This window comes from Camelus bactrianus, chromosome 3, assembly GCF_048773025.1.
Source record: "Camelus bactrianus isolate YW-2024 breed Bactrian camel chromosome 3, ASM4877302v1, whole genome shotgun sequence".
Lineage (NCBI taxonomy): Eukaryota > Metazoa > Chordata > Mammalia > Artiodactyla > Camelidae > Camelus > Camelus bactrianus.
This window is the reverse complement of record NC_133541.1, coordinates 67,582,536-67,605,823: the sequence shown is the minus strand read 5'-3', so window position 1 is coordinate 67,605,823 and position 23,288 is coordinate 67,582,536. Positions and strand designations below refer to the sequence as shown.

At 36.7% G+C, this 23,288-nt stretch overlaps 1 protein-coding gene across 2 annotated transcripts in view; it reads right to left on the bottom strand.

Moving 5' to 3' along the window:
• Positions 1 to 1,794: 1,794 nt before the first annotated feature.
• The window catches only part of ERAP2 (endoplasmic reticulum aminopeptidase 2), a 37,270-nt gene continuing 15,776 nt past the window's right edge, over positions 1,795 to 23,288 (bottom strand). The window contains exons 7-19 of one of the 2 annotated variants that reach the window (XM_010949540.3): positions 21,941 to 22,054; positions 20,486 to 20,617; positions 20,128 to 20,259; positions 18,013 to 18,081; positions 16,871 to 17,046; positions 15,118 to 15,197; positions 13,947 to 14,130; positions 9,687 to 9,843; positions 9,015 to 9,199; positions 6,336 to 6,497; positions 5,684 to 5,824; positions 3,784 to 3,865; positions 1,795 to 3,003 (exon numbers count right to left, since the gene is read on the bottom strand). In XM_010949540.3, the coding sequence (XP_010947842.2) occupies positions 2,860 to 3,003; positions 3,784 to 3,865; positions 5,684 to 5,824; positions 6,336 to 6,497; positions 9,015 to 9,199; positions 9,687 to 9,843; positions 13,947 to 14,130; positions 15,118 to 15,197; positions 16,871 to 17,046; positions 18,013 to 18,081; positions 20,128 to 20,259; positions 20,486 to 20,617; positions 21,941 to 22,054 (1,758 nt within the window). In that variant the 3' untranslated portion in view covers positions 1,795 to 2,859. The remainder of the gene's footprint in view (positions 3,004 to 3,783; positions 3,866 to 5,683; positions 5,825 to 6,335; positions 6,498 to 9,014; positions 9,200 to 9,686; positions 9,844 to 13,946; positions 14,131 to 15,117; positions 15,198 to 16,870; positions 17,047 to 18,012; positions 18,082 to 20,127; positions 20,260 to 20,485; positions 20,618 to 21,940; positions 22,055 to 23,288) is intronic. The other variant, XM_045512516.2, reaches the window with a different exon arrangement.

The window sequence follows — 23,288 nt, the reverse complement described above, 5'->3', positions numbered from 1 at the left end:
GCCGACTTTAAAATCAGTAATTATAACTGAGGTTTTGTTCGGATGACTAGAGGGACATGCCGGGCGGTATTAACCTGGGAATTCCTTGCACAGGCATGAGCCTGAAATACTGTACTGAAAGCAAGAAGTATGGTAAAATGAATTTTGAAGTGTGGGAAATCGTGTGTGTAAAATCCCAAAGATGAGAATTAATGAGTCATGTATTCATGGAAAATGGGTTTCCTGACCATATGTGGGAGTATGGTTGAAGATAAGGACTTTGGGGGAAAGGTGAGCAAACTAGCAAAAGATCTTGAAGTAATGATTGTAAAGTTTGCAAAAATGATTGAGACATAGAAATGTTTTTTGATTTTGTTAAGTCTGCATTTCTCAGACTTTCTAACCATTTCTCTTTACGAGTATTGGAAATTTTTCCTGATTTAAATCCTGAACAAATGGTTTGTTTATATTGCTAATTTCGTAAGTATGATACAGTATTAGGCATCCCACAACCTTATATATGGGAAATCAATACTACACAGTCAATACCACAAATCAGTTTTCATCTTCAGGAGCCTCTTATGTAAAAGTGTCAGGCATTTGCATGTTGGAAAATAAATTATCATGGCTTCTGGGAATATGCTAGACTAGGTACCCTGATGAACCTTCTTGCTAAAAATAACTAAAAATGTAAAATAAACTATATTTTTAAATTATGTTAATGCATTGATGACCTGAAAATTAGTAAGGAATACTCAAAGATAGGAAAACTAAGTGAAAGCAGGAATCCTAAGGGCTAAGCAGAAGGCTGAAGTCAACATTCACCTAGAAGGCATCCAAAACTTCAGTTTTTAAGCCTTTGAGGGTAGAGGGGACAGACGACAAAGGTAATCACATGTTGAATGAAAAATAGTGACATAGTTAAATGGAAGTAAGGTCGTAATGAATGTTAAGTAAAGAGGTGTTGCAGAGTAAAAATTTGGCCATTATAAAAAAAAAACAAACAAACTTGTGTTTGGTATATATAAATGTTTAAGTATAAAACTAGATCCTATGACTATTTAGAGGTCCTCCTTGTAGTTTGGGATGGAATAAATCCATCCCCCACCTTCCCCTCCCTGCCAAAATCCCAAGAAAGAGAAAAAAAAATCCCCTAGGAACTTCCCTGAGAAAATCAGGATCTCTCCTAGTGGTTCCTGGCCAGGCTTGCTTCTCTGGAACCTCAGATAGACCCAATGACCTAGCAAAGAATGAAATGCAGAAGCACGCACATGAAGTAGGGCAAGAAACTCCTATCATAGTAGTCAGCTGGACCCTTAGAGCTGAAGCACTTGTTCTCCCTGACACAAAGCCTAAAATGGAACAAGTCGTTGCTCTAGGTTCCCCTGGTCTGGAAGATTTCTCATTCTGAGTGGGCTTTGGAGATCACAAAATTTACCTGGTGCCTCTGTAGGGAATCAGGGAGGCGTGGAGAAATTGTGTCTGCTTACTCCATTATTATTCATGGTCTTGTATATAACCTTTTCACAACTTGTTTATTCATTCAGGGTAAAAGAAAGTAAATTGCCCATGGTCCATCCAAACTCTATCCTGTCTCTGACTGTGGCAACAGAGAAAGGTTTAAAGATCTTCACGACTTCACTTTAAAATGGATTGGACAACACCCTCCCACCCTACTCCCACCCAGACATCCCTACCCTCCTTCAATAACCCAGATAAGCCAAGCATCTGTGTATTGATTCAAATCTTTCTAGAAGTTGTTTTTACTCTATACCGACTTACATGTAGGGTCATGAATTTATTAAATTTACGAACTGTATTTAAAGTGGTATTTTCTTTATTTGTTTCAAATATCTTATTCAAACAATTATGAGAAGCATCAAGAAAAGCAATTGACAGATCAAGAAGTTCCCTCAAAAATATAAAGAAATGCCAAAAGTGGGTTACAAATATAATGATACATTTAAACATTTACATTAATCCATGATTTAATCCCAAATATACACAATAGTACAATCTAATTCAGCAGCTGTCAAAGATTTATTAAAAATGCCGTAATGTAGGGATTAAAGTGGTACAGTATCATCTTTCTCTGTACCTCTGTGACTACATATTTTACCTCACTTGGAGGTGATCTCAAAAGGCTATTTTAGAGGCTCTTCATGAATGTGAGACTCAAGCCAAGAGGCCTTCCTGGCTTCCTTGATAAATCCTGGCATTTAGTTTCTAATAATCTGAGATTTGGTGATAAAGTCTCTATTTTCCTGATCCATATGCTTCGTAATCTGATTCAGATTTTCCATGAATGGTAAAAATTAAATAAACTGTTCAGGCTGAGCTGAGGGTGTGGGAGAATAAGGAGATGGAAGGATGCAAAAGAAACACTGTTTTAATGGATTGGCTGTGTTTCCTTGGAGGTAACCTGGTTGGGCAAACTGCAGGATGCTAAGCAAGGTTTTAAAAGTATCAAAGAAACAAAATAGTAGCTGCATAATATGAGGCAATGTGGACAGTCAGTGTTGTGGCTAAACTATTACAGCTATATCTATCTACCTATGTCTACCTCTTTATCTATCATTTATCTGCCTGCCTGCCTGCCTATCTATCTATCTATCTATCTATCTATCTATCTATCTATCTATCTATCTATCTATCTATCTATCTATCTATCTAATTTTACTTTAAAATAGGCCACTGAACTGGCCTTCCCCTACACCAGCATCATACATCTGTCAGCTACAGACGATAGCTGAGCACAGTCAGCTGTGCTGGCTGATTTCTTGAGGTTTCTTTCTGGTTAAACTCTCTAGAACTCTGACTTGAGCTTTGCCCACTTCATGCAGACACAGCCTGCATCTGATGTGCTGATTCAATTATCACCTAAATACTAATCAGTAGCCAGTTTCTCAGGGTGGAAAGATTCTTTTCCAGCCACCTAATATTTTTGGATATGGTTTCCAGAACAATTTGAAAAATTTCCAGATCTACTCCTTGGTCCTTAAGAGATTCAAAGAACAGTTTCACCTGAAAAATAAGCAAGAAAAGAATTACTGGCATTGTTCATAAAACACTTTCTCTTCTAAAGGGTTTCAAAACAGCTTGCAAATTATACAAACACAGGTGCAAACATTTCCCTGCCAACCTCTAAAAGGTTATTTTCTACTTCTTTTTTTGGCATAATTATTATTTCACTTTATCTTCAAACAATGGATAAATAACATAGGAATGACAAATCTGACAAGTGAGCACACTGTGGGTAAAGAAGTTAAGTGACTGAGCCAAGTGATTGAGTAAGCAGTGATCTGGGATCTAAGTTCTAGAATTCTGAATTTGCTTGAAGGGTAAATAAATTCAAGATTTATTGTGGAAAAAGGATATAAAACACTAGAATGCTTAAAAAAAAAAAGGTAAGTAGAATTACCAACAAGAGTAATTTTGTTAAAAAGACCTTTAAGTGCTTTTTCAAACTTCAATATAATCATTCAAGTGATGATACAATATGAAACAAAATAATTCAAAAGCTGTACACCAGAAATTGACACAACATTGCAAATCGACTACACTTCAATAAAAAAAAATACAAAAGGACTCATCTCTCAAGTGTAATTTTCATTTTGAATGCTATAAACACATGTATTTTAAGAGGTTTTAGTCTTGTCCCTTCCATTTACTTGTTATGTGACATTGAACAAACAACTTATTTTCTCTTAATAAAATGACAACTTCAGATCACATCTAAATTAACTTTCAATTCTACAATTTGAACTTTTATTTTTAAATTGTTAGTAATAGAGAGTCACAAACCTCTTGCAACTCATCCTTGGAAGAAAAGTGAGATGTTGTGCCAAAGATGATCATTCTTAGGGCAAATGAGCCCAAGTCAAATCTGAAAATAAAAAGGAATCCCACAGATCTAAGTAATAGAAATGCCAGCCCTATGTTTATTATAGAACATACTACATACATTTTAAATAACATTCAAATAACATTAATAACTATATAATACATGCTATAACTATGTTCAGTACAATGGATACTATTAATTACCATAAGAATAACTCATATTTATCCAGTAAAATCTGAAAGCTATGAAATTTATAAAATTTGATTATAAAATAAAAATGTAGATAAAGCTTTTTTAGGAAATATGGCCAGCTTATTCAGGAATGTTTATGTTTAAATTTCAGTTTATATTTAAAGCAGCATTCTCTACATTTTTGGTTATGCAACCCATCAATAAAGATTTTTTGACCAAGAATTTCCTAATATACATACTTTTTATTTATAAATTATATGCATGTACTATGTTAAAGGTAAAAAAGAAAATGACAGCATAAGATAAGAAATAGCATATGTAGTAATATTTTCTTCTTGAACTCTCAGGTATTGTCTTGCATTCTTCTTCATCTCATTTTGGACACCACTGTGTTTAAACACTATTTATTGGGGCATTGTTGGTTGAATTCTCATTCAAAGCCAAAGACAGCATCTTTCACCCATGTCTTATACAGAATTTGTACCACTGATCAAAGGGATTCCTGTTGAAAAGCAGAGCACAAATACATCACAGAAATGGTCCTAAGTCTGGGCTCTGTACATGGTTGGGCAGGAGGATAATTTCCAGTTACAAAATAAATCTACAGCATTGCAGAAAAGTCTGATCCTTTCAGAAGGAAACAGATAGTCATGCAAATAACCCAACCAATGATTCCAGTAGGGTCTTTAAGAAAAGACATTAAAAAAAAAAAAAAGCAGTTTCTAACTGTTTAATGGTCATGTGAATGTTGACCCCTTTAAGGTCTGGGGAAGGGGTGGAAAGGTGCTTTTTGCTTACACAAAGCTTTCTGTGAGGATTCTCAGTCCTTTTTAGCTGAGAAATGAGAGGGAAGAGGAACTGAGGATGACTGACATCAGAGATGCTAGCTGACACTAAGAAAAACAGAGCAAACTGCCCAGCTCTCTCATTCTCATTCAGGGTGTTTTCCAAGTAGCTCATAAGTGACATTTTGGATTTGAATGAGGAATGGCTGAGCACCTTAGCGGGGGGTTTGTTGTGAGAGAAAGCAATGTCACCCTGTATATTCCAATGAAATCTAATCGTTATTGGTTTTTCTGGGGCTGCTTTAGGTCCAGGAGCATAGTGGAGTAAGCTCTGGTTCTTCCAAGAGTTGAAACCCCAGAACAGATTCATAACTAGTCCAGTTTTGAAGGGTTGCTCCCAAAGCACTTCCGATTTCTTTTACCTACTTCAAGCTCTCCACTGTGCCACCTCCTCAAGGCAACTGGGGAGTAGCTCTCATCCAAATTCTGTGGGAAAAAACTGCATCAACAAAGTAAGCTAGACATGTTTGATACCCTTTATATGGCTTCATCGGATTCTTCTGGGCTGGAGAGAGAGCCAGAGAGGGTAAGGGCATGGGGCTGATGACTGGGTTTAATTCAACCCTTACTTGTTCCCAGCAATTCTTCATTGCCTGGGCTGAGTGAGAGAAATCTGTTCACCATTCCCTTCCTCTCACTCCTCTCCCTTACACCTGGACAGGGTAATTTGGGCTAGTGAGTTTTAAAATGGACAGATTTCATTTAACCACATGAGTAAAATTTGTATCATTTATATGCTTTAGGGGCCATTTGAGTACGCTTGGTTTCAGGCAACGGAGATACCTGGGTGAAGGAACACACACTGGATGTAAATGATACCAACTTTTTTAGGAGATGGGTCCAATTTTCTTTTACAAAATTCCAGGCTAATTGCTGCCCCTTTGGATTTCTGGCAATTGCATGAAGAAGAGCTGCCAAATCCTGTGTCTTGATAACCTTGCCTTCCATTCCTAGTTCAATTAATCTGAAGAAATAAAAACCACTTTATTTTTCATGGTATGTGTTATATAATAGAAATTAAGTCAGGCTACCAGTATATTCAAAGAATCAGAGAAAAAGAGGCATGATAAAAGTATAATGTACCAAAAACAGTAGTAAACTCTCTACTGGCTAACATTTTTAATGCTCCAGTTAAACTTTTACTATTTTCTAGCAGTAATTTTATTCATTCACTATTTCAAAAAACTTTGATTAGCATCTTATACATAAGAACGTATTTTTTACAATAATTTTCCTCCAAGGTTCTGAAAGTAAAACATCGCTGTCTAGTATCAATCATATGACTAATAACTAAGGAGCATCTGTTTGTTTGCTCTGTTTGTATTCGGTCATATATATTGCTGGAAGTAAAGTCAAAGTGGTTCAAATTCTATTTCAATCATTTTCATATGTCTTTGTAATTGGTGGTTGAAATTTTAGTAACTTCTCTTAATATGTGTAAGTTTACTTTAAACAATTTAGTTAAATTCACTTACTTCATTAACTTTTCCTGATGTTTGCTGGTCGACAATGCATACAGAATTTTGTTTTTTTCAGCAGCTGACAATGACAGTCCATATTGCTCTAAAAGGTAATTCCATCCTGCTGTTGTTTGAGCGCCCACGGAATACACAATCTTTAAAACATCTGCGGAGATACTGTAATATTAAGCACAATAGTAAAGAAAAAAACTCTATGAAAGGAAAGCCCCTTTTTTCTTATGATTTTAAATTGCTATAACAGAATCCTCCTGAGTTATTTCCAGTGCCTAGCATATTAAAACTTTTCTTCTGGAAAATTTTTATAAAAATATTATATGTGATTTTACTTTTCAAATTATTTGCACTTTTTTCCCTTAATGATGACAAAATGTTCACAAGGATAATAAACATAAAAATATACCTACTTGGAGATGAAAATAGAAAGTGAGTGGAATCAATAAACAAAAGAGATGATTTCTGAAATGTAAAAGCACTGGTCTATACAGAATTCTGTCATTAAATAGTCTATATTGATGCTATATTAAAGGAAAAGATTATTGGTTGCTGCTTTAATGTCACATTAAGAGTGTGCTGTAGCAGGCCTGACTCTCTAGGTCTGAAGAATTATAATTTAGCACAGTTGTTTAGAGTTCAGTCATTTTGTAATTCTATAAAACTGTTAAGATGCAGTATTATTATTTTCTGTCCACCTAAAGAAGACATCATGCTTTTGGGGTTTTATTGTCCTGTAGGATATTAACTAGTTTTGATTCTAATTTGGTCATGATTTTTAATCCCAAATGTCGTTAGATCAATAATAAACCGAAATTCATATTGATGGCTTGGAAAAACCACAACTCAGAGAGGTGGGGATGGGACAGGACATTTGCATGTATCATACAGTGGCCATATGGTAGGGATCGCACAGCTTATTGAACTGTCAAAGCTGCCCAGGGAGATAGGAAAATTATCCTACTTTTTAAAAATTGGAAATAAAGCTCAGAAAGGTTAAGTAACTTGCACCAAGGTGACTTACTAGCCTTATCATAGACAGGATTTAAACCTATGATTCTAAAGTTGTCCTGTTTCCACTGTACTATGTATACTTAAATATCCCAAGTGCCTTTGAATCATAAAACAAAAATAAAGTAATTAAAACATAATCCATATCATTTTGATATTAGTGTATTTTACTGTACAAATAGATGAAAACTGGTAACAAATAAACTGTCAGTTCCTTGAAGGTAGGACACATAGCTGTTTTGCTCACTGCTTTATCCTTAGCACCAATAGCAGTGCCTGGCACATAGGTGACATGTGAAGCATTATATTTTGAATTCATGAATGAATTAATTAATCAATTCATCTATGAAAGGAAATTCTTCATTAAGATTAACACTAGTGGTCTTGAAGTTTAGGGAAAAAAACTACAATATTTAGTTATGTATTCTTGATTATAAACATAAATGAGATCTACCCAGAACTTTTTCATAGGCATAGCATCTTATTCAACATGCTGAACCGTCATATCTACTGGACAAGGGTTACTGCGTGTGTGATCATCCCTCTTGTGGCTAGCTAGCATAAAGCAGAATAATATTCTATTGTGTTACAGGGCAGCAGGATGTTTATATTTTAGCCTCACCTATACAATTCATTCTAACATGAACAAAAAAGAAGGGAAAAATATAGCTAAAAGATATTTTTTCCCTGAAACTGATTTTAGGCTAAAATCCCAAAGAGTGGAAAAGTCCAAAAAAGAAGAAAACTGGAATTATTTTTATTTTTAAAGAAGAGGTCAAGGAATGATTTCAAAAAGCTCACAGAGATTTAGTTATGTTACAAGAAATTATTATAGCATTGCACAACAATTTGGCAGAGGGAAAATGGACACCATTACTTTACATGGGACTAAAGTTGTACTTTTTTTTCTATTTTAAAAAATGAATTTTCCTTAATTCACATACAGATTTGATTTCTCAAAACAGCCAACTCCAGAGTCAGAGTTTTAGCAGTAACACTATAAAATGATGTATTGGACAGAAATCAAGGCTTACACTGAAGACATAGTGGGGTCTGTCAGTATATACAGGTTGTAGCTGCTAAACTGAACTGCAACATAATCCGTTTGATCACTGGGCATCTTCCTAATCATGATAATCACCAGAATCAATTTTGCCAGCACATACATCCTTCAGATGGTCCAAGTCATCAGTTTCCTATCAAAGTTGAGACTTGGGTCCAAGGCTTGGCCTGTGGTGTGCTATTGGTTAATGAGGACGTAAACACATTTTTTAAAAAGTCCCCCACTTTTTAATTTAATTTAATTTAATTTAATTTTTTGAGTTTAATCTACTGATCACTGATGTTTCAACTGCAGGTACATTTCACACTGCTTCTTATCTTTAAAAGGCATTACTCTTAGAGATTGGGCACCCCCACCCCCACCTTCCGCTCTATCTTTCTGGTACCATGCTAATGTTTATTGTCTCTGCTCTACAGGGACATAAACTTCACTTCCCACAAAATCTATTGAGCACTTAACTATATGGGAGCATGAAACAAGGGTATGTATTTCCCAGCATGTTTTTTTTCCTATCCTCCTAAAAGGTTTTAGATCTAATGTCTTGCATAATCAAAGACTTTTACATCAAAGTGAAAAGAACAAAGAATAGGAGAGAAGTCTAGACCTACTTTAATTTTCCACTGGACTCCACCCACTGAGAGAAGAGTTCAGTTGCCTTCTGGATGCAAGGAGTATGGTTCAGGTAACAGGCCAGCTTCAAGAGAACCGAACGAAGCATTCTGTCCCAGACTGAGCCCTCATCGCTCCAGCTTTGCATGTCAATCACTGGCTTAAAATACTGGAGAATGTAATGCTGCAGAAAGCACAGGATGGTTTACAGAGAGGCTAAATTTAGTTTGTAACAGAGCTCTCACTCACCCATCTAAAGGGCTCAACTCTAAACTGTCTGCAGAAACTTTTCCCAAAACACTGAACTACTTATCTTTATATCTTGCTTCTCTTTTTCTGGCCTCCACCCACTACACTTAAGAAACAGAAAAGTTTCTCCATTAGAAATATGATTTGATTTCCTACTTGAGAGGGAAATATCAATTGATGCAAGATAAAATCACCTTAGGAAGGATGTTTTGCTCATGATCCTGGTACTGAGCTCTTAGGATGGTGATGACAAGGAATAAGGGACATCCAACCATTAGGTGCTAAGGCGTTGACTGTGCTAACAGCCAGTTTCCTCAGATTCTCCAAGATTTAACCCCAAGAGTTCACACAAAACAGACCATGTCTCCTTGAACCTCCAGACACTGTGCTTACCTATTGAATTTTCTGAAAGAAACACAAACCTTGAGGTTTTCAGTGATGTCTGAAATATTCCTTCTGTCTATGGTGTGGTAAAACAATTCTAGGTATTCCAGACCTTTGAGAAGGGCAGGGATGCTTGTTTCACGTTGGAGATAGCGAGTCAGGTCAAGGGCTTTGTCCAGGGTCAACCTTCCTGCGCTAAGGTATAAAACGAATGTCGGTTTTTTGTGCATATCTTACCATTCTTAACATTTAAAATATTAAAACAAATATGATCTAGAGAGCAAAATCAAAAGCAGTTCATTATATCCAGACCATTCAGTTTAAATCCCAGCTCTGCCACTGACTCAGACCAGTTACCTAGCCTTTCTATAATTTAGTTGCCTCCTCTATACAATGGGGATAATGATAGTATCTACTTTAATCCTACTGTTGTAAAGATTAAGTGAGTTAATATAGGTAAAGGGCTTAGAAAAATGCCTAGCAAAAGTAAGAGCTTTGTAAATGAAATAAACTTTAGCTAATATTAATATTTAGCACTAAATAATATTGAAGTTTTCATATATTATGTCATTATTCTCTAAATGTTCAATTTGTGGGTTTAAATTGTTCCTGCAAGTGAATTTAGAACTTTGAGGACAGCTACCATGTCTTTTGTGTTTTGATGTCCTTCCTGGAGCCTAAGAGAGAAGCAGCAATTATTCTGATTGAGACAAAACATGGATTTTCTTTTTTTTCTTTAAAGAACATATTTAGATTTGAAAGTGATATGCCTTCTCCACATTATATTTTAATGAGAAGAACAAACAACAAAACTATTATTCTGAACACCAAAATGGTAGGGTCTCCTCTGTACAGGAAGTAAGGAACCTACCGTCACTTTTGTAAAGAGGGTCTCACACATGTTTCTGAGAGGACCTGTGTCCCTGCAGCGTCTATAAGCCATTCTTGTCAGATCCAACTCCCAGATTAAGCCTAACAGTTTGATATGGAAACAGATTCCAGAACAAAGGATTCCTCTGTTGAATTTTTCATGAATGTCATGGTCTACCCTCTTTGGGTTTTTACAATTTTAAATTCTTATCTAAAAAGAGGGAACTGAAACTAGAAAGAATTGAAATTAAAAAGACCCAACTTTTGTTGTGACTTTACTCTTCTCAATCATAATGACATACTGCTTTAAAACAGAGTTACGGAAAATTTTTCAAAAATTTCATCTGAAGACAGAGGGCTGGACCATATGTTCTATGATTCTGTGGTCTGCTGTATTTTTTTTAAACATAAACCCACAAAATGTCACTCTTCCTTCCCACACGGGTAAGTATCATAATATATGGTGCAGTCAGTAAGTATAAATACAGTCATAGCCTTTACCATTTTAAATGTTGAATCTAGTGCACAATCCATTCATTACTCTGTTCACACTGGGAAAATCAATATGAAATTGGTAGGAAAATGAAGGGAGAATTGGCTGCTTATGTTTATTCCTCTTTAGACTTTCCTGGAAAGACAAAGTGTTCTTTTCCCTTTTCCCTGTTTATCATCCACAGACTAACATGTAGAGTAAGTCAGGTCACAGGGTCACCAACAGAAAAAAATATTAAGGATCAGGTGCTGTATTATGCATTGTAAGCTTTTCCTATTGTAAGAATTACTGTAAAGTACTCACTTCATTCAGTGTGACATATTTTCTTTCAGATGCTATGTAGTCTGCTAAGAGTAGCAGCAACAGAGAGAAGTTAAGGTATTGCATCCTAGGGTCAAAACTTTAAAAAGAATGTTTAACAGGTAAAAATCACTTTATATGAATCCTGTTTTCCTTTTTGGTCCAGCTTAATTTATTTTTTACCAAGACAAATGCCTTTATTTACTTTTATATTTACCTACTTTAAAAAAATTAATCTTAATGTTCATTTAAGAGGGACTCCTTTTCTCTTTTTATAGTTATTGTTTAATAAAAATCCAGCCCCTCACCATCTGCCTTCTGCTTCAATCAATGCACAAAATGTTATCTAAACATCTGTTTAGCTTAAAGTCCAAACCTATATATAAGGACACACTTCATCCCAACAGGAAAAAAAAAAATCTATGTCTACTTACTTGTAAGTTTCAGCTAAATGGTACCTTCGTGAAATAAACTTTATTCCTGAGGAACCAATTCAAGGCTTCTTTTTATGTTATTGGACTAAAAGAAACAAATGCTTTTTCTGTAAGGAAACTATGGTTGCCGTTTTAATTCCACTCTCTTGGATGAGATCCAAGTCTTAAGTTATATTTAGTAAGGAAGAAACCCTAATTAAAATAAATATCCGTTCCTGGGTCAAATTTTATCTCCAAAGTAAATGTGATCACTGATTCCTTCCTTTAACTCTTAAATAGGTATTTCACAAAGCAGGGAAGGAAGAGATAGAAATCACTGAGGAAGAGTGGCAAGTAAAAATATTGAGACATATCATGAGACTTTAAAATTGTCTCCGCATACAAATATTTTTAATATAGAAGTAATATAAACAAACTACAAAATAATTGGAAAATAAAGAATAAGGGCAAAAGACTCATAATTTCGCTACCCTACACGTTCACTAATAGCACTTGGAATATTTCTTTCTGTTTTTGTTTTTTTTCACCTTTAGCTGATTCTTTTTTTTTTTTTCTATGTAGTTGTAAACATAATAATACCTAAGCTTATGTTCTTCTTTTTTTCAAATTTCACATTGTTTGAAATCCATTTTTGTATGTTGTCCCATCATCTTCCTATTCAATGCATGATCTTGTAAACAATACAGCTGCCATTTATTGAGCTGGCACTGCGCTTGGTGCTTTATCTACGTGATCTGATGCAATTCTCAAAACAACTCTGTATGATAGACATTATTGTTACTGGAGTTTTAAAGATTAGAAAATTTAGGCGTTAAAAAGGTTAAATAGCTTGCCAAAGGTCAAATAATAAGTGAAGAGGTAGTACTTGAATTAGTCTATTTTAAACCAAAATTTGCACTTGGAACTTCATTAACCTGTCTACCTAGTGAAGAAACGATGATTGCTTTTCCACTGATGCATCAATAACTGTAGGGTTCCTTCTGCTAAATTTAGACTACCCATATATTTATAGGCTAGAAATAGCAAAAAACACTTTGCAGCTACTTGAAAGAATGGCTTTCATTTGCTGAGTTGTCAATATTCTTCATTCTTCCTACTCTTAAATTTTTAATCTACCTTCTTTCCAATCTGCTCAGAGTTTCTCCTTTAAGCAGGCAAACCCCCTCTCTAACAGTAGCCCACTTCTCAGCTCATGTTCAAGCATCCCTTCAGATGTAGGATGGCTATGCTACCATGTCCTTCTGAGACTGTCGGGACTGAGGATCAAGCTCTCAATCCTCTCACTTTTCTAACTGGAGAATTCTGTTGTATGGAGAAGCTTTGCCTGAGAGATGTCATGCTGGTTACTTTTACTTAATTTGACCTAAATAAGCAACTGAAAGGAAATAATATGTCACAGTGAATAAAGTGAGTACATTACAGTAATTCTCAGAGTAGGAAAAGCTTGCAGTGCATGACATGCCACCTGATCCCCAATTTTTTTCCCCGTTGGTGACTTTGTGAACTGATTTATTCTACATGTTATTCTGTTGATAATAAATGGAAAAAAGGAAAGAAAACGCTTTTTCTTTTCAGGAAAATCTAAAGACAAATAAACATAAGCAGTCAATTCTTCCTTCATTTCTCTACCAATTTTATATTGATTTCTCTAATGTGAGCAAAGTAATTTGAAATTATAAAGGTTATGACCATATTTATACCTTTTATCCAATAGATTACATAGGTATTTGGTGAAAGAGCAAGCTACTAGTATAAACAAATTTTAAATCTGAGGTCAAAAGTTTAAATACCCGGAGGGTCCACCCTCAGTGAGGGAAGCAGGGCCCTCATGTGTACCATTTAGGACTTTGGTACAAGCAGGCCTGGACCAAAGGAGGATCTGCCCACTGCAATCATGCATACGGTTGCCCTGTGGGAATGAAGGCCCACAGTTGCCAAATTTTCTCATTTTTAAAGAGATTCCAGAAGTCAGGATTTTTACATAAATTTTCCCACACTTTAAAGTGTTGGATTAAATTTTTAAACACTGTGTAGGTCAAAATACCTTATCAGTGGGTAGGCTTCGGTCTAGTGGCCTGTATTGGACCTCCATTCATATCCACGTCATATGAATGGTCAACACTGAACGTTTGGTTTGAAATCTAGCGTATCTGGTTATGCATCAGTCATTTCCTGTGAAATCAGATGAAGTTTTGCACTACCTTACTAGCTGAAACGCATCATGAATCAGACCTATCCTGTCCTTAGGTCTGAGAAGTGTGTGGTTCTGATTCAGCAGTGTAATGAGTTGGTCCCATCCGTGCCCCTCGTAGTGAACGATGTAGTAGCCATTTGAGTCCACATTGAATTTCACCCAACTGGTCGTCTCAGGTAAGTCCAGAGTGTCTAGGAGGAGAAAATTGGCATAGGCGTTTCCTTATCAACATACGTACCGGTGACACCTCCAAAGCTGTTAGTCTCCACACTGTTACTAATAAACCAGTGGGAAAACAAAGTTTTGGAAGGCTCACAATGATATTTTCATAGTCCACTGGACGGCTTATTTGGGAATGATGGCCTTATTAAATTAATAAATAAATGAATTCCTAGGAAAAGGACTGATGCATTTGTCCTCAAAGGCAATCTATGCAGGTCTAAGAGGCATGCAAGGGCCCAGTAAGCCAGATAATGAGTATAACTGGAATTTGGCTTGATTTACTGGTAGCCTGGTCTCAAGGTTTTGTTACTGCTCATTGAAATATGTATATGTAAATAGGTGATCCATTTGTCCAGTCCTTATTTTGGGTGAAATAAGGACTCCAGTTTGAACACGACATTATGATGGAAACATTCTCAAATTTCAGTGAAGTGTTTAGAGGAGAAATTGAAATTATATTAAGTAATTTTAATACAACAGATACACTAGGTGGTAAAGTAACATTATCATATTCTCTCAAAAACTCTATGAGGCTTAGTCCCCATTCAAAATAAGATGAGAAAATTGAAGCTCAGGAGAAGCTAAGAAATTTTCTTAAGGCCTACAGCTAATAGGGGACAGTGAGGATTTGAATCTAGGGCCAATCAATTCCAAAGTGTATGCTTTTATCCATTGAACGAGTAGGTATTAAAGACATTAAGCTAGGATACCATCATTTCTTGATATAAATAAAAATCTGTCTCTAGACACTAAAGCACAAGAGAACTTCCTACTGAATAAAAAATTCAGCCTTTCTAGCTAAAGGTTTCTTTTAGTAACACATATATGGATAAATGAGAACATCCTCAAACACATATTTTTCATCGTTAGATTACTTACAGTATCTTTCCTCGAAATAGCTCAGAACATATTTAATTTCAGAATTAAAACACCTACTTGACTAATTAGTTCATTACCTGTCTTTGATTTTAGAAAGTGTTTATGAATCTCATTAGAGGAACTTGTAGCGTAGGTCAATGGGATATGCCAAAGGTACCTGTGTTAAAAAGTAAAAACTGTTACAGATTAAATGAGTGGCCATTTCAATTTTCACACTGTCAGACTGATAGGCTGTAAAAGACACCTAGCAGCCCATCTTTCACACCTGCAATGGTCTTATAAACTTTATAGGCTAAGACTAGCAGATCCTTGGGTGTGCAAAATTCTTCCATGATTATGAAGGAGCAGCAATATATACCTAGTTGAACTCTGTCATAATTACCTGTACCATTTGCTGTTCAAATCTCACACCACAAGTTCTGCTGGTTTTCTTCTAAGTATTTGGGAAAAATTCACTCTTCCTTTCACATTTTCAAAAATTCTGACAGCCTGATATTAATTCAAATCACTGAACCAAAGCTGTAGGAAAAGCCCTAAAAGGTAGAGATCTTACTCCAGTATGATTTTCCACTTATCCTTTTGGTCAACAAAGCTACCTACATTCAACCCCCAAACTGCTAAGTGACTGAGAGTAAGTGGTCAGCAATGCAGCAGGATCTGCACATCGGCCAAGTCCAGAGGGCAGAAAAGCAGAGCAGACTGGAGGAAAAGACCTCAGTTACTTTTCAATGGCCCTATTATGATAAGTAACTGAAATTGGCTATTTTTTTCTTACTAACTTTCTAGCAGCTTCTAGAACTCATTTCCTCTATCACATCAAGCCATATTAGCTATAGTAACTGTACACAGGTAAAATCATATGCTTGAAAACATCAACAGGTATAAAAGAGAAAGAAGAGTAACTAAGGACGTGTGCCCATTAGTCCTCAGAAAAATATACAACAGTGAAAGAAACAGTATCACAGACTTGATCTAGTAAAGGGTCAGAAAGGATTATCTACCAGCTAACCTACAGAGTACAGATAATTAACAAAGCAATTGAAATATCTACACAAAAAGGTAAAAACAGACACATAGATATCATTAAGACTTAGTGGACTGAGATTCCTGAATGGATCTTGGCTAGAATTGTTATTAGAATCTAGATCCTTAGAAAAAGATAATAATCATAAGAGCCAGCACAGATTCACTTCAATTATTTCATTTCAAATTAAACTCATTCATCTTATTGATAGGGCTAATAGATCAGAGGAGGGTGGATGGTGTTGTATTTCTTGGTTTTAGTAAAGCCTTTTACAAATTTTCTCAGGACAGGCTGGTTAACACGACAGAGTAGTTAATTGGATTTGCTTTTACTATTACCAAGAATGTCATACGTTTTAAAACATTACATTTATATTCTCTTACTGAAAAACAAAAGGGAACCAGAGGTCTTATTATCCAATTTATCACATACAGAATGTCTTTTCTGTTCCGATAAGATGTACAGCTGTCATAACACTTCCTAGGTATCGGCCAGTCACATGACTTATTAGGGCCCAGAAATCAGGTAGACAGTCAAGGCACATTATAATAGAAATATAACTGACGACCTTCTGCATCAGAACTGAGGTTCTAAAGGGGGCCATGGAATTACTAAGAATGTGGCGCTGAACAATGCGGTCTGAACTGCCTGAAGTTCTTTAAGGCTGTTGTCAAGGCTAGTTTAGGCTTTCGATTCCTGTGTAGAAATAGCATCCCATAAAATGCCAGAGAAGCTGAAAGAAAGCTAATGTAGTAACAACCAAACTGAAAAGAGATAAACGAGACCAACAGAAGAAAAGTAGCGACCTTTCCTGCAGGGGCCCCCATTCAGGGTCCTCTCTAAAAACCCCGTTCAGGAAGCGCTCCTGCCGCAGTCTGAGTGAGCGCCCTTCTTGTTTAACCACCACGAGGGGGATTCCTTTCTGCAGAGTCCACGTAGTCATCATCTCTTTGATCTCCACATTTTCCCCCAGGAAGGTGAGCTGAAATGACAAGTGACTTGAGTAACTCAAGACAGAGGAGAGAAACCAGAGAGAGCTTGGAAACTTTGACCTTCTTGGATACCAGAAAGGTGGCTTGGGGAGGAAGTGAGGACTCCAGCTGCAATCTCAGGGCAGAGCCATATGGACACTGGACCAGGGCTGCCCACTCCAGGGCTGCTCCCTGCCAGTCCCCTGAAGGAGGGATATATGTGGGAGCTAAAGGGTTAACACATGGCAGGAAAGGCCAGGAGGAAGGGCTTGAGATTGGAGCCTCCCTCCTGCTCCCTTTCAAAACAAAAAAGCAGGAAAAAACCCTCCTCTCCATTTTAATAACGATGGAATCCAGAGAAATGGCTTAGGAGAGGAATGTCTCTCTTTAGAGAAGCTTTTAAAAATCTACCAGAACAATATTATAGCAATAGAGATATACTGAACAGAGAACAGAACCTCTAGCTTCCTAGCTTCTGGGCGATGCTGAATCTTCCTTTAGAAGCCATAATTTATAAGATGACCATGACACTTTTTAAAAAGCTTGCCTCTTTTTCCCCCCATGATGACTTTATTTTCTCTCTCCTAAAATACTCCAAAACTTCCCAGAAGTAAACTCAAAGATGGACCCTCAATAAAGCCACTCACTCTATTTCCAAACCTAACAACATATTTTGTTTGGCATTTTTTGGAGCCCAGAGGATGCCAGCGCAGCAGTAACCACTCAGAGGAATTTTGAGCTGAGTTATTTTCAGCCAGCAGTGGGATTGTGGGAAAGTAGAATTAGAACAACAAAAATATAGTAGTAACGGCATCACCCCTCTGCCAAAACGGCCTGAGCATTCTCCTTGCAGTCAGCTGTGGAATCTCTCTTTCTCTCCAGTTATTTCAAGCGAGACTTGGGCTGCTTGACACAACTTCCATTGGGTCAGGTGATGGACCAGATCTCCTCTGCTCTACAAGTCTCTTTCTACTTACTGTGTTGCTTGTTGTCTTGGAATCGGAATAACAAAATCCACCAGACGTAAAATCACTTTCTAAACAACTCTATAAAACAAGAATAAAAGAACACTGCCATTTGGGCCCTGATATTTGGCTGAACATGCATATCAGACATGGATGCAGACATTTATTAGCACAGATATGTCACAATTTAATTCATCTAGAGCATAGCAATTTGTGGGGAAAAAACACAGAAGCTATTCTTTTTTGTTTTATCTGTACAGTTGATGTTTTGTGACACAATGTTGAGTCAGGTATTCTCAGGAATTTATTGTTTTCACACCACACTTTCATTTGGCATCAGAAGGAGGTCAACTAGAATTTAGGACCTTCAGGGAAGGGTTAGATGGGACAATTCCCTGATAACTAGGAAGAAGTCATGATGTAATTGAAAGAATAAATACGGGATTTAGAATCCGAAGACAGATTTTTAAGTAATGACTCCATCACTCACTTGATACATGATCTTGAGCAAATCCCTCCCATAGCATTAGTTTTCCTCATCTGTAAAAATGGGATAAGAATGCCTACCTTACCTTCTTGAGACAGTTATAAGCATAATGTGACAACAATTAATGTGAGAGTGTTCACAGCTGGCCTAAAAGAATTCTGTAATTATTGGCCAGATTTCTCCCTTAATCCCCTTTTCACCCACTACGTACACCAAAGACAGATTCCTCCTTGTTAAAGAAAGTCTAGGTTGATATCTACATACGTGTACACACACAAACACATCACAGCAAAGGAGAGGGAGAAGGAGAGGGATGGGAGAGGCTTGTTGAGAACCTTAGGGGGGATTGTGGAGAGAGAGCATCTGGATCTCCTACAGGAGATGATGGAAGTGGATAAGGAGCATTTTTATAAGAATGATTAAAGATAGTGTATTTTGAACTCTTTTATCATTTTCAAGAGATGTGAGCAAAAGATTTGAGCTACTTTGAAAAAATTTGTAATTACTTGTATTTGTTTCTTTGACCACAAAATTCACACATAAATTAAACTTTGAGGGTCTAGACTTTATAAGGGCATGGAAAAACTCAAGTGAGGTAATACACATTTCTTTTTAAAGTGTGAAGTGCTATACAAATATTGAAAAATGAAAAATTTATTATTGTCCGTGGGACATAAGTGCTTATACAGAGGAGAGGATCTCTTCTGTCTACAATGGCTTGGGGTTCTTCGACCTGCAGGCACAAGCTCTGCCAGCTCAGTACTCCTGGAAGAGTATTGTCCTTGCAGCTGAAAATCTAAGAATACTGCAGTGATTATTGGAATCACCTGAGTCGACTGCATGTTTCCTGCTTTGTCTCGCCTGTAGTGAATTCCAGTGACAGAGACCGTATGTTCTTTAATCAACGATTAATTGTTTCTTAATCATGATTACAGGGGCACCAGAATGCTAGGGGCCTGACATGATTCTTCCACTCAAGCAAATTTTATTCTGATTATTATCATTGTTATTATTGAACCAATAGAAACCAATTAAACAGAATGTCATTGTGTTAAACATTCACAAACGCACTTTAGGTGTTTAGCAGAAAGGTAAATGAATGAGGACTGGAGCAGTCTGCAAGGAGGAAGTGAAATGTCAGAGAGCTCTCAAAAGGTGGATAGTATCTGAATTTTTGGAAAGAAGGAAGAGCATTTCAGGTATCAAGGGCACTAGAAACAAAGGCATGATGACAGAGGTTAGGCAGGATTTCCTTCTATGAGGAAGAGTACAAGTTGGGAAATAAAGCTGAGCAAGGAGAGTTCTTCAACCTTAAATTTGGGCAGAGAAGATTGGGTGTTATAAGTAGGAATTTTAAACTTATGAAAGATTTTGGAAAAAAGACAAAAGTGTAGGGTTAACTGTAGAAAGGAAACAATGGGAAGGAGGTCAAATATTGAACCCTTGGGGCTAGGCCAGTGTGGCATCTTGGTTTAGTATGGTGCCAGAGGAAAGAGAGGTGCTGCCTTCTTAACCTTGGCAGTATGGCAAAGGGAACAAATGTTTGTTGACTGACAATATGACTATTTACAAACCTTCATAAGTAACCTGTCACTTTTTAGGTTTAACAGCAGTCTGCTGTAACCCAACATAGCACTTACATTTGACAGACTGTTCCACAGATCATCGTTCTTAGCATTTCTATAGCTGAACTTCTTTAAGTAGTGAATAATTCCTGTCTTGAATTTCCCCTCACTCAGAAAATCCTTGAGCATATTCAAAATACAAGCTCCCTAAAAAACAAACAAACAAATAAAAAACCCAAAGAAAAAGAAGATAAAAGAAAAATTTAAAGGAAGCTTAAACTTTATGTGTAACTTCTGATAAATGAACAGCAAATAAAATTAACAGTACCACAGGTAACAGTAACGTGGCACCAACAACTTAAACTGTTGATGTGTTGGCCTCATTATATTTATTCTGAAAGCAGAGCTTTCACTAGCCCATGGCATTTACTACCTTCTTATAGGAAACGGCATCAAACATTTCCTGTATTTGAGTAGGAGTTTCTGCTTGATTGGAGATAGGATGGGATGAATTTAATGAATCTTTTTTAATTACTTCAAAACACGTGTTCATGAAGTCATCATCCTAAACAGGGAAGAAATTTTTTTCAATTTCAATTTGACACTCTCAAAGCAATAGGAAACCAGTTAGGTTTAGCAAGATATTCTCAGAAGTAAGTATTCAATCAATATTTCTTGCAAGATGTTTTTTCCCCCTTATATAGTCCCCTTTAACCCAATTTTCTATTCATAAAGGCACAAATTCAGTATTCCTTCAGACACTGCCTGAATGTTTACCATGTACCAAACTTTTGGATACAGAAATAAAGATAAAGCTCCCATTCAGTGAACACGTGCTCTGTGCCTGAATCTTACATCCCTCATCTGTAATCCTTTCAATACTCTGCAAGGGAGATGCATTATATGCATTTTACAAGTGAAAGTGTATGAAGCTTTGGGATTAGGTAGCAAATAAGAAGACACTGATGCTGTTCATACTGTACTGGACCAAATGTCTACCCCAAAGAGCTAATTATCCATTACTAACTACCTTGATATGTGGTGTTCAGACCCCCTTAGGCCTATAAAAGTAAGACACGTTTGAAAAAATCTTTTCACACATTTTGCAGAAGTGAACTGGCCCTTTGGAAATTCTAGAGGAGTGTGCCTCCAGTCCTGCTTGATTCAGGTCACATGTCAGGAAGTCTTTAGGGGATCTGCAGCCATGGGCATTGTCTTGTCCTGTATCATCATGTGTGGGCAGTGATATTCTCCCCTCTCACCCCACGTACACAGCTGTATATTTGTGCTATTTGCACTCTCTGTCCACAAGCTTTTGGGTGAAGGATTTATGTTGAGTGTTCTCTAAAATCACCAATCCTTGTCCAGATCTACGATCTGTGTTATGGGCTGAATTGTGCCACCCCAACCCCATTCATATGCTGAAGTCCTAGCCCCCAGACTATATGTGGAGGTAGGGCCTTACAGAGGGGACTGAGTTAAAATGAGGCCATTAGAGTGGGCCATAATCCAACGTGACTATCATAAGAGGAAATTTTAAAATACGGACACCAGAAAAGACCGTGTGAATGCACAGTGAGAAGGCAGCCATCTGTAAGCCAAGGAGAGAGGCCTCAGAAGAAACCAAACCTGCTGACACCTTGATTTCAGACTTCTGGCCTTCAGAACTGTGGGAAGACAAATTTCTGTTGTTTCAGCCACCCAGTCCATGGTATTTTGTCATGGCAGCCCTAGCAAACTAATACTGTCTATTTTGAACACCAAACAAAACACTACAGATTAAAAATCACAATGCTGTATTGCTTTCTCTTCGGCATTCACTACAAATTTTCATAGTAAATTCACGATCTCTTAGGGCATATGGTATGTACGCAAAATTATGACTTACAAATTGTAGCTCTGGATAAGTAGCGTTAACAGAGATAAGTTCCATGTAGGTTGCAAAACCCTCATTGAGCCAAATATCATTCCACCATTCCATTGTAACCAGGTTGCCAAACCACTAGGAGGTAAAAACCCCATGTCATTAGAAGTTAAACAAATATGAACAATTATTGACTGTAGCAAAAAATAGGGGCTAACTTCTTTCTTTTAGTAGTAAAGGCCTCTCCTCTATCTTTGCCACACTTTGCTCTCTGCACAACCTCCTTCTACTGATTTCCCTGCCTCCCCTTCTCACTGCCACATTTATGCGTGCTTCACTTTTCTTTCTTTTGCGGCATATTGTCTCTAACTCCCTAATTTCTATTATATCCTCCCAATATTTACTTGCTATTAGATTTAGCATTAAGGAAGAAAATGAAACATGTTGTGGGGTAGTTTTTCTTTTTTGTATGTTAAGTATAATCTCACCTTGTTATTGACTAATGGTGATGGTCCAAGGAGAAATATAAGCTAAAATATTCTTGGTGAAGTCATGTTTTTATATAAAGTAGCAGTTACTTAAAAGAATCATAAGAATTCATTTCGGACTCTCAATTTGTTACATAATATTTCTGATGAGCAAATTTAGCTGTTGACCTCTGGCCCAATAGGGATTAACCTGGCTACTAAAGTGAAGAAAATCTGATATTTTAAATATATATAAATAAAGTTAAGAGGATGCAAAAAGGTAATCTAAATAGAAATTTACCCTTGACCTAAATTTGATCTGTAACATGTTTTAAATATCACTATTTTTTCATGTTCTTTTATATTTTATCTATTTTTTTTGGCCTGTGTCCTATTACTGTGCATTGAGTTTATCTATTTTAGGATTGCAGTCTCCAGAAGGACTGGAAACTTAAACAATAAGACGCTAAGATTCACAGGAGCCTTGTTACAGTTATAGAACAGAAAACACTAGATTTGTAGTTTTTAGAAACTATTCCAGCTCTATTCCTTTTCTTACAACCCATGGATCATTTTGCAAGTGGGCATCTGCCAAAGGGCATCTGTGAGAAGGGATGGGAGATGTTTCCACAATTTGAAAAGTGATAAATATAAAAAGTACAGGTCGAGATGATTATGGTCATCTTGCCAGTCAGTAAGAGTAATCTATTCATTCATTCAATAAATATCTATTGAGAATCTATCATGTCCTTGGCATTATGCCACATGTTAAAAATAAAACAATGTATGGAATACAGCCACTGTGTCCTCAATACAGATGACGGAAGTCGACCAGTAAACATACGCGTGCACTGAAGTGTTATTGGCATATGGTCTATGTCCATACAAGGGACAGAGTGGATTCC